The 12,289-nt window shown below is 48.8% G+C and overlaps 1 protein-coding gene across 1 annotated transcript in view; it reads right to left on the bottom strand.

The window, feature by feature from the left end:
• Window positions 1-7,757: 7,757 nt before the first annotated feature.
• The window catches only part of LOC125759337 (uncharacterized), a 28,303-nt gene continuing 23,771 nt past the window's right edge, over window positions 7,758-12,289 (bottom strand). The window contains exon 2 of the mRNA XM_049417824.1: window positions 7,758-8,080. Within this exon, the coding sequence (XP_049273781.1) occupies window positions 7,868-8,080 (213 nt within the window). The 3' untranslated portion in view covers window positions 7,758-7,867. The remainder of the gene's footprint in view (window positions 8,081-12,289) is intronic.

Raw genomic sequence — 12,289 nt, 5'->3', positions numbered from 1 at the left:
CGAGCGTCGCAATATCATCTTGCCATATCGTGTTCTCCCGCAACTCGGCTGAGAATGAGTTCGAAAGGCTTACGATCAAGCCAGGCGGCGTTTGTGTACGCAGGAGTACGTGTGCGAGTCGACTAGAAATCCACTGAATCAGGCTCATAAGGCTTCCATTGCGATCGTAAATGCAGTTGTTTATTGCTATTGCCTCTCGTTTACTCCCACAAAAAGTTGACGAAAAGTAAAATTTCTAGACATAACAGAATGAGCGGATGCATGGAAAGCATGATTCAAGCTGATTTTCATCTACCAAAAAGAAACGCCAAGGCCATGGTGTCAACCCCCACAGTAATGCAGCTGACGTTTTTTTTTTTTTTTTTTGCGCCCGAGTCAAGCTTGGCAGTGCCAGTAACAGACGCTCATTGGAGATCATAGGTTAAAGTTAGTCCCTCGTTGAGCGTCACAAACATCCGGTATCGGTATACACAGAGTGGCTCAAACGCAGTTTTGGAAACGGTGCAACGGTTCGAAAAGCTACTTTCGAGTCACTAAACTGGCTCCGTCACCATCGACGCGCGCATACTCTTTTTTTCCTTTTCTTCTTTAGTTTGTAATTTCACGGTGACCGTGTTCCAGCGGTCAAAAACGGGGGTTGTTATTGTTTGGCACAAAAAACGACGCCATGTATGGGAACCTGGTCGATCGTTATATGCAGTTCCAGGGTTCTCCCCAGGAAGCTTTGAGGACATTTTGAGAGCGGCCGGCGAGAGAGAGAAAGAAAGAGAGGTCTTAAGTTTACTAATTTCAAATTTTCAAACAACTCCCCAATTTTCATTTATTATCTGCTGGTGAATTTCTGGAAGCTACAACGCACACTGGCCGCCTCCAATGCATAAGCGTTGACCATCAGATTGACACATAAAGAACTAAAGCAAAGTCATTTGTGTTCGAGCGCTCGCACTGGAATTGGTGGTCGTTGAGGACACAGGGGCGCCTTCTTAGGTAAACAGGTGGCGGCATGGACGGGCTGCTGGTAGGCAGCATGCATACGACTAGCTCACAACAGTACCAGTCGCGTATGTAGGCGTTCTACCCGATGGTGTTGCAGAAGCACAGCTGCCTTTTGTTTTGGTTTTTTTAGGCGCGTATTTCGGAGAGATCAGCCGGAGGGTGGATGGTCTGTCGAAGGCGGTGGGCGGAATTTGCACCTCCACCCACAATTGGGGAGAACCCTGACCGGTTGTATACTGATGCGAGGTAGTCCTGAAACATGTGCTCGACGCGAATAGTCGCCAACATTACGAACTGCACGCGTCCATTGGCCAGATTTCTCTGCTCCCTCGTCCGTGCGTAGTGCAAGCACACGCAACCTTTCTTCCGCTTATCACCCGTCGCCGCTGCCAGTACGGGTGCTACGGGTTTGGGGACGCAAGAGCTGACGGCAACCGAACACGGGTGAAAAGCATACGCTACGGCGGTAACTCGTTGCACCTGTTACGTTGCGCCGGCCAAAGGCGCTGGCGTGTGCCTTTTCATATTTAATAAGGCGAAATCCTTAGGTACCTCATCAAACAAGCGAATTTGACCGTCGGCGTCGGCATCGGTGGCGTCAACACGCGTGATGCAAAAACTTCACGTGATGACGTAACAAAACGACGCCATTGTGACGTCACAGATCGCGAAATCTGTAATGTCATCATGGCGTCACATGATGGCGTCATCACACGACATCGTCATTTGGTTATTCGGACGGTGGCCATGGAAGTCGGAATACGCTATGGAGTCTGTAACAACTCACATGCCGAAGCAACTAGCCCCAAAAATGGATGGCGCTCTAGCGTCGCGCCTATCCCCGGCAGTCACTGGTAGAGAAGCACTAAATGTGGGGGTGCTAAGCCGCGACAAGTAGAAGGGACGCAGCGGTGTGCGCTGACGGTGTCGGGCGTGAGCCCGCCTGAAGCCGCCGCTGGTGCTGAACGTGGTGGTGGCAGTAGCAAATACTCGAGTGAGAACCTTGAGGAATGAAGTGGAGAAGGGTTCCTTGTGAACAGCAGTTGACCATGGTTCAGTCGGCCTTTAGACATCGTCATTTGGTCACAGGTGCATACAACCCGGATGCACGTCAGCTGCAGAAAGCTTGCAACTACTGCGATCCCGGATGCTGTGCAAAACAGCGTTATGCACAGAAAGTAAAGTGGACAAGATAACTTGCCGCCGGCGGCAAGTTATCTTTTCGTCCACTTTACTTTCTTCGCATTTATGTTCTAATCACTACAAATAACACCCCCCATACTTTCCTTGGCATTGCGGTGTGTTAGTTCTCATTATTATTATGGCAACGTAGGTGGCTTAGAAGTTATGTAGTAAAGAAAAAATACCAAGAAAGACTGCCTGGTTTGCCGCGGCAAAATTTACTAGCTGCTGGCTAATAAACTATTAAATACATGCGCTTACTGTGTAAGATCTTTTTTTTTAAATGAGTGCTGTGGTTGAGCGCCTATCCTGAGCACGGCGTCAATGATGAACTGCTTTCATTAGTGAGTCACTCCTCTTTATATTGTTCATTATAGCATTATTAGGGAGCTTAAGAAAATGTGAGAACGTGACATTGTTACGTTGTGGCTTTTGGTTTTGCACAACGTGCAGGTTCTTTCTTTATTTGGAAGGTCCGAGGCGCCACCTCAAGACACTCCCCAAAAGGACGAGACCGCTAGCAAACCACATTTAATTACAACACTAACACCATAACACCCAACACTAACAAAGACAGAAGAGTACCCTCCAGGAATAACAGACTCTCCGACAGAGGCCAAGTCACTAAGAACGAATAAACTACGTGCTTAGTTCCTAATCCCTCAGTCTGTAGCCTTCAGCTTGTCGCGGAGAGTAGAGAAGACGCGGTGCTGGTCTCACCAAGGTCAGCGATGACGATGTCTTGGAGCGTAGTATGGAGCTGATGCCGCTGCCGTCGCCGTCGAATCACAGCCGCTCGATGGCCCGCTGTATCGGCAGCCTCGTTGTTGAGGAGACGATGACGACCCGTCGGCTCCGAGAAGGGTTCCGGCCGGACAGCCTCGTTCGAGCTCGAGCCCGAAGCCCGACTGCTCAAACCTGTCCACGGGCACAGGAACGTCGGACCAGGAGCAGCACACGAGCGACGCCCTGCCAAGCACAGCAGCAGGTAGCCATGGTCACCCTCAGGTCACCGGTCGAAAGGGTTAGGGGTCTTGGCTCGGGTCCGAAACCCGACGGCCGAAACGCGTGACCCGTCTTCCTGGCTGCCTCCCAGCTACTCCTTCTTCCTCTTCTCTCTCCTCTCTCTCCGCGTGCTTCCGAACGATCGCTGTGGCTCTTTCTCATTGGCATTTCACTTCTTTATTCTTTTGGCTCTTCTAGGCCCGTGCAAGTTCCTTTTTCGTTGTCTTCGATTTGGTTCCACGGCGCGCACTTCAAACTCCGCGCAATTCACCAGGCACGCACTTTGAACTCCGCGCACTTCACCACAGAGGCCCCCCTTTCATTTAAGTTTTTTTTCCAAGAAAAAAACTGCCGTTAAGTGCGCGTTTTACACCACAGCGCAAATGCATCACATATATGTCCCCCACACAGTTCACTACGTTGTCCACATATCCACATTTACTAAAGACTAAATGCACCAAAAGGAAAAATAAAAATATGGAAACCCCTTACGAACACAAAACTAAAGTCTATTCTGAAGTTATAATCTCGCCTGCCAACCTGCTTAAGAAGTCTGCGCCAGCATTATCTGACCCTTTTATATGCTGGATGGCAAACGAGTATTCTTGCAAGGCGAGACTCCACCTTAGGACTCTACTGTTCAGGTGTTTGGCTTTTGCTATGTACTGTAAAGGCTGATGGTCGGTTTGTACAATAAAGTGTTTTCCATACAGAAAAATGTGAAATTTCTGTATAGCCCACAGTAGTGCCAAACACTCACGCTCTATGGTGGAGTAATTTCTCTCCCGAGGCAACAGCTGGCGGCTGGCATACGATACCGGATGCAAGACATCACCGTGCTCCTGCATTAATATCGCGCCGATACAAGTATCGGAAGCGTCCGTGCGAAGCACAAACACCCGTTCCGGATCAGGGGCCTTCACAAGTGGTCCCGAAGCCAGTGCCTTCTTTAATGTTTCAAACGCCGCTTCTCGGTGAGAATTCCAGCAAATCTTGTTTTTTTTCCATTTTTCTTGTCAACTCGGTTAGAGGCTGGGCCTTCTCTGCATAACGGGGTATCAGATCTCGGTAGTATCCCGTCAGTCCAAGAAATGATCGGAGCTGCTTTTTTGTCTCGGGTCTCGGTGCTTTGGCAATCTTGTCAACCGTACCTTCAACGGCCTGGATGTTTCCTTCTCCTAAACGATGACCCAAGAATACGACGGACGTCATGGCGATCTCGCATTTTTGGGGCTTGATGGTCAATCCTGCTTCTCTCACTGTGTGCAAGAATTGCTTCAAAGTCTTTACGTGTTCTTCCCACGTCATTGTGGCGATGAGCACGTCGTCTATGTAATGGACGACATTTGAGAGGTCTTGAAGCAGGGTTCTCATCAACCTTGTGAACACCGCAGACGCGGTCTTTATGCCAAACGGCATGTATATAAACTGGTAGTGTCCAGTTTGAGTTGAAAAGGCTGTTATGGATCTTGACGTGTATTCTAGAGGCACTTGCCAATATCCTTTAGTCAGATCAAATTTGGAGAAGTATTTCTTCGTTCCGACCTCCGCGAACATTATATCCATTCTCGGTATCGGTTCTGCATCTGACACCAACACATCATTAATTCGACGGAAGTCGATGCATGTCCGATACGTGTTGTCAGGCTTCTTGATAATAACCAACGGAGAGTTGTAGGGGGACTGAGACCGCTCAATTACCCCTAGTTTCATCATCTCTCGAACCTCCTTTTCTACCACTTCTTTCATTGCCAATGGTAATGGGTATTGAGGTGTAGCAATCGGTTCGGAAGTCGTCAAGCGAAGTTGGCATTCCAAGAGGTTGGTCTTTCCAGGAACCTCCGAAAACACGTCTTGGTATTCAGTAAAAATTTGATGAATCTCTGCTTTCTTGTCCGCCTCCAATGCCTCACCGATCGGAATTGCCTTTACACTTGCCCTTATGTCATTTATACATACAGGAAGGGGTGTATCTGTCTCGTCCTCTTCCATCACGACGAAAGAGGCTGTTTGTGGAGTCAACTCCGTTGGGCGGTCCTCATAACGTTTTAACATGTTTATGTGGAACAATTTAGTTTCGCGTCCCAAGTCCAGCCAGTAATCATGATTGCCTTTTTTCCCAGTGACGCGAAACGGTCCCTTCCATTGCATGAGCAACTTATTCGTCGTAGTGGGTAGTAGAATGAGAGCACGGTCGCCTACTCCGAGCTGACGATTTCTGCTCCTTCGATCATAATAAGTCTTCTGGGCCTTCCTCGCCCGCATAAGGTTCTCGTGGGCCACTTTTAACGTCTTCTCTAGACGATCCCGGAGGTCTAGGACGTATCCATATGTGGTTTTAACCTCCTCGCCGATGTGTTCTCCAGTCCACACTTCCTTGAGCAGACTGAGAGGTCCTCTGACGTACCGCCCGTAGATGAGTTCAAATGGGGAGAACCCCATACTGGTCTGCGGCACTTCACGGTAGGCAAATAAAAGCGGTGCAAGCAGTCGATCCCAGGATTTTGGTTCCTCCTGGCAGAGCTTCCTCAACATCTGTTTTAAGGTTCCGTTAAAACGTTCGACCAGGCCGTTGCACATAGGGTGATATGGTGTAGAGCTCAGGTGCTTTATGGCCAATAAATCATTCACCTCTCGCATCAAGTCGGAAGTAAAGCATGATGCCTGATCGCATAGGATTTCCCGTGGGAATCCGACTCTGGAGAACATTTCTACCAGTCCCTCCGTCACGGTCGCTGAATCAATTGCTGGCAACGCTACCGCATCAGGATACCGCGTGGCGAAATCTACCATGGTCAGGATGTATCGATGTCCACTTCTCGTAATTGGCTTCAAGGGCCCAATGATATCCACGGCTACTCGTTCGAAAGGAGTGTCGATTAGAGGCATTTGACCCAGAGGCGCCTTGCCCACTTTACTCTTCGTCGACCCGTGTCCTGTCGCGGACGCCAATGTTACGTTGTGGTTTCTGTTTCGCACAACGTGCAGGTTCTTTGTTTACTCGGAATGTCCGAGGCGTCACCTCAAGACACTCCCCAAAAGGACGAGACCGCTGGCAACCAACATTTAATAGCAACACTAAAACCTGAACACAGAACACTAACAAAGACAGAAGAGTACATTACAGAAATAACTGACTATACGATTGAGGTCAAGTCACTATGAGCCAATAAGCTACATGCTTAGTTCCTAATCATTCAGTCCCTAGCATATAGTTGGTCGCGGGGAGGAGTGAAGGCGCGGTGCTGGTCTCACCAAGGTGTCACGGAGATGTCACGGAGCGAAGTACCGCAGCCGGTGAGGGACGCCGTTGCCGTCGGTGCCGAGCAGCTCGATGACGTCAGGTTGACACTGGAGTCGAAGCGCCAACTGCGAAGATGTGTTCCGGCCGGACAGCCTCGTCCGAGCTCGAGCCCAAAGCCCGACTGCTTGGACCTGTCCACGGGCACAGGAACGTTGGCCCAGGAGCAGCACGCGAGCGACCCACAGCCAAGAACAGCAGGTACCCAGTAGGTCGCTCAGGACACGGGTCGACGAAGGTAGACGCCCATGGCTCGGGTCCGAAACCCGACGGCCAAGACGCGTGGCCCGTCTTCCTGGCTGCTTCCCAGCTACTCTTCGCCTCGCTTCCTTCTCTCTTCACGTGCCTCGGAACGATAGCCGTGGTTTCCTCCAATTGGCGTTTCATTTATTTGTCCTTTTGTTGTTTCGCGCCCGTGCCAGTTTCTTCTTCTTTATTTTCTCCCATCGTTTCACGGCGCGCACTTTAAAATCCCGCGCACTTCACCACAGACATGAAGTTAACCTTCTGCGTAGCGGCCGTTATATCATTTTGCTGCGTCGCACAAATCTCTCATATTCGCGTGTTAAAAGATAATTCTCCGAGAAGCTCGGAAGGAACGTCAAACACTGCTGTCTCTTTGAATGCTTCACCTACGGGGAAAAATGACAGTATCTTCGCATTCACACGTTTCAGCAGTGTTTCCAAAATCTTGGTACGATCGCTGATGGATGACTTTATTATCGGAGTTATAACAAAATCTAATTGTTGGTGCTTTACGTCCTAAAACCACGATATGATCATATGACACGCCACAGTGGAGACACCGGAAATTTTGTCCAGCTGGGGTTCCTCAACGTGCGCCTAAATCTAAGCACACGGACCTCTAGCATTTTGCCTCCTTCGAAATGCGGCTGCCGCAGCCGGGATTCAATCAACCAGTCGAGCACCATAACCACTAGACCACCATGACGGGTTGTCATGAATCAAAACCAATGCGCGTTTCTAAGCGTATAAACCCGTAGAAGACAGCACGTCTACAGAACCAGCAGAGCTTCGATGCGATCGTGGCAGAGAAAGTGACAGTTTACTGAAGTGCAGCCATCAAGAGAAGTATGAATCGTTGTTATTGGTAGAGTTAGCGGTACTCGGGCTCTCGTTGCGAGAACAGGGCGCTGACGAATAAGAATGGAACAGCCGACACGGTGGACCGGTGTCACTCCCCATTTCGCTGTATTAGAATGCAGTGCACTATTCTACCTGAAATGGCGCAGAGAATACGCAAGACATAAACTTCCAAGTGATAGTAAAAGCCTTTGTTCATGTGAACAACAAATGCACTTCTAAAAAGTTTTCACACTTGTCAGCCATTAAAAATAAACGATTCCCTTAACCCGAGAAAAGCTACTTCGTTTCATGTACAGCTGGATTTGTGTCTGAAGCCCGTTTGGGAAGCCTGTAGTCCCTCCTGAAGAGCTTGGCTGCGTTGGTCACAGCTTCGGAGCACACTCCGCCAACAAGGATGTCCCACTTTCGCATGAATTCCACACGTCGTTCTTTAGGCGCCAGGAAACTTCTTTCTAACACCGACGCATGTCCCTCGAAGTTGTCGACAACCTCCCAGTTCGGTTTGCGCCGCATCTTAAGATCGACAGACTTTATGAGCTCGGCAATGTAGAGATAGTGGGCGTCTCTAATCGTGGCCGTGTAGGGCTCTTCCTGCGGGATGAGCTCCGCGAAGACTGTCGTCATCATGGCCGCTGGATAGCCGGGCACTATTTCTTGCATCCGGGAGTGCGGCAACGGCAGCTTGTCCTTCGAATTTATGGCTACCAACACAGTTGCACAGGGGAACGTCATACAGACTCTCGCTAGAGTCAGTACATCTGTGGGCTGTCTGCCTGTTTGTAGCATGTAAGTGTTGATTATATCGTTGAACATGCGGCCTTCAAATGACGTGTCTCCACGCGTCACAGTAATGTTGGTACCACGGGTGACGTAGAAGGCGGCCATTCGCGCTATGTCCAGAGATCGACGTTCAATCGATCTTCCTTTCCTTTCCGCCAGGATCTTGAATACCAAGGCGCTTTCATAAACGTCAAAGCCATCGTAACCATATAGGCTTTCTGCTGCGAAAGTGTCGTCTGTCTCACGATCAAAATCAAAGAATCCCGTGGCGACTGAATTATTCTGCTCTGCCATCCCTTGTTAGCGAGTGGGCACTCGGGATCTGCGCAAAGGAAAAAAACAAAATATCACGGTCGCTTATGGTCACACCTCGTTTTTTTTACTCGATTGTGTGGGACTTGATATACATGCGATATCTCGTCAAACGGTGCCATGCGGCAAGATATCACGCATATATATCAATAAATGAAATTGGACCTGTACAACGCGCATGAAAATAAAAAAGTAGGGAGGGGGTAAGACGCTGCGCAAACACACTTTTAGTTGTAGTAAAGACTTCCTTTTTTTCAGTGAGGGCCTCAAAGGTTAACGTTAACGCTTTCTCGAAGCTTACCGTGCCATTTTTAAAATTTTGTGGTAAGTGCTTCCGTGCATGAATTCATGTTGAACTGCTAGATTGGTACCTCATTATATTCAATTAATTTCGTTGTGTTCACCGCTGTTTCGCTATATTCGATCAGTCCAACGCGAGTACGTTAGCTCGAACGTTGAGCTGTCCCGAGCCTGCAGGGCGGAATGGCGAAGGGACAGACACGTTGCAGTATTCAGTGAGGAACGCGCCTTTCTTTAAGTACACGGCAAAGTTTGCCGAGCAAGTGCAAGTTTTTATGGCCAATAAGCTTTGTTCGTATGAAATGCGCGACGTGGTCAGGCAGGTAAAAAACACGACGGCGTCAAGGTACTACAAACAGAGTCCAGCACCGAAGTCCAGCTACGAACGCGTACAGTAACAACTACCGCGTAACTAGCACGGCCACCACTCACTCTTTCTATCCTACACTGGGCACTTAGAAAACGGATGCTTACCTTTGCAGAATCTAGAGAAGTAGGGTGCAGGGGCAGCAACAAACTGTGGGCACGGCTTACTCGCAAGGATATGTCACTCCGGAGTAAGCCGCAATCTTCTCGTGAACTGTGAAGTGCCCGGAACCGCTGGAGGTTCAAATCGTGGCGAAGGGCTTAAGTGTGGTCAGCGGCGAACTACGTGATTGGAGGATAACTTCAGCGCGCCCTCTGGAATGTACCCAATAATGGCCGCTAGAAGACACGTGGCTGGCGCGCCGTCCCCACCTGGTGGGCCTGCCTGAGCCCAGGCATGTCGTTTAGTATTACATGTCTTTAATGTGATCACTGCTATCAGGCGGGCGGCTTCTTCTGCGCTTGCTCATGCAAATGGAAGCGAAGGAAAAATAAGAAACACACGTCACTTGTCCAGTGGCGTAGCCAGGAATTTTGTTCGGGGGGGGGGGGGGGGCTGACGTTGCAGCGTGACCTCCTCCTTGAATTTTTCGAACGACTAAGTATATGAATAACATGTATTACCAGCGACAATTTGTATTAGGTGCTGCAAGCAAATCTCTTTTTGAATGCTGTGCACTGTCAAGAACGAGGAAGAAACAAGTTTTTTCATAAAATTATTATGTTGGCATGCCCGCAGAATCTTTCCACGAATAATTGCCTTCAATTCTTTCATTTTTTTGTGGGTAAGAGGTACGGCAAATGTCACGTAAACTTTGGAACTGCATCAGTTTTCAACCGAAGAAGCGCCTGATAAAAAAAAAAGTGAAGTCCACAAAATGGCCATGACGAGGTCAAATATTTTAATGCAGATTGTTTACGCAAAATGTTCATCTTTTTGCACAAATGGTGCGGCCAGGGAAAAACAAGAATGGGGAAGTACACCTCAAATACGGGCAAAACATAAGTCACCGGAAACAGTGCGCAGTATGCTTACGCAAAACTTCACAAATGTACATTTAAATATGCAATCAATAAACGGAACTAAGCAATGATCCCTATACATAATGCCCAACTGATATGTCCTTGGGCCAAGCTTCTGTCTCGGACGCACCATGTGGACAGAACTATAACGGAAGAGCGCAGAAATAACGAAAGAGACTATTTCAAAACTGTTTTAAAAGTGCGAACCACTATTGTGCACTCAATGTAAAAGGAAGGTTGCCGCTTCTAGTTCAAAAAGCAATGAAGAACAAAAACGACAAATGAAAGTAACAAACAATGCTCCTAGTACGGCTTCCCAATCGCTGAATTTGGTAACGCCGCGTATGCCGACCTTTCAGTGAACAAGGTGAAGCTGTCGATTGGCTGTTAATGTCCACCTGATGCCCGTATTCGTATGCTTATATTAGGTCACGGTGTTAAGTGCTAAAAGGTACAAAATCCTCTCTGCTTTAAAAGGTGGTGACATTGACCTGAACTCTGGAACAGCAGTGTCTTTTCCTTTCGATTGCGCTGATTTTTGTCCTGCTCGCTATCAAAGGACAAAATTGACCCGGCGAGGAAGCTTAGCGAAGCGGTCAATGACTTCCGACCCGCTATGTCGACGTTTCTGTGGGCGTACCGAAGTGCCAGGCCAACCATGCTTTCCTCAGACATCTCGGAGCGTAAGTAGTTCTTAAGTAACCTCATGCTTGAAAACGTTCTCTGTGCGCTGGCAGTGGTCACTGGAAGGGTGACTAGAATCTGGCGTAGCTTGTACACATTCGGATAGGACCTGCTGTCGCAATGAGAGAGGGCATCGGTTCCTGTATTGGGGCGCTGGTTTGCTGCTTTGTTCTCCCACTTTGTCCACCATAGTCGCAGTTCTCCCAAAGCAGCCCTCGTTTCGACGTCATGCGCAAAAACGGTCAGGAGATTTTTTGTGCTCCTTTCTCCCGATCATCTTGCATTGGTGGTACTGCGGATGGTACACTTACAGAAAAGTCCTTTAGAAGAGCCCTGTGCTTCTCGAACCGTTGGTTTAACTGGCCTAGTACGTGGTCCATGAACGGAATGAACAGGGTTCTGCGAAAATATTCCTCCGCGCTTTCGAATGCATTGCTCCCAAGGTTTTGCTTCCGGACACCGGCTCGACGGCTGGTGATCTCCACATTCAGTTTTTCCGCCAATACCTGCACTTGTGCAAATATGTTTGAGAAAGAAGCATTCGCGTTCTTGCGGTCATTTTCAATTGTCTGCTGTACCGCTTCTATGTGGTCAGTGGCAGCGCTCATGTCGATACTCCTCGTATGCAGCTTCTTTGACAGTGGCAAAGTCTGTGCTAACACGTGCTCCGCCGCATGCGGGCTTACAAGGAACGCTGGTGACAAGAGTGCCAACATTTGACTGTTTGCCTGCACTGGACTTTCGCCATTTCCGTTAACCTAATCTCCTCTAGTGCTGCGATCAACGGCTCAAAGATGCTCACAAATGAAAGCACTGCATCGCGCTTCTCGACCCAGCGCGCTTCGCATAGTCCCAAAAGGCGCTGACTTGTAGACTCAGGACAGCTCAAACTTATCATTTTTCGCAAAACCTGTGAGCGGCTAGAAGATTTGCGGAAAAAGACTGACGTCGCTTTTAGAGTCCCAAAACAGTTTCGGATGTCTGTGATGGAGCATGCCGCACACAGAACTAGATTAAGGGGGTGACTGGCGCAGTGAGTGTAGAGTGCGGCTGGATATTTCTCCCGAACAGCAGCTTGAACACCATTCGTTTTGCAGGTCATCGAGATTGCACCATTGTAGCCTTGACCACGGAGATGCTGCATGTTAATTCTAATGTCTGTAAGGAACCATATTATGGTGTCGGTGAGGGCCTGTGGTCATTTTGGCCGTTCGCATCCTTATTAACGTACCT

Source organism: Rhipicephalus sanguineus, chromosome 7, assembly GCF_013339695.2.
Source record: "Rhipicephalus sanguineus isolate Rsan-2018 chromosome 7, BIME_Rsan_1.4, whole genome shotgun sequence".
NCBI classification, from domain to species: domain Eukaryota; kingdom Metazoa; phylum Arthropoda; class Arachnida; order Ixodida; family Ixodidae; genus Rhipicephalus; species Rhipicephalus sanguineus.
This window is presented reverse-complemented; position numbering and strand designations above follow the sequence as displayed.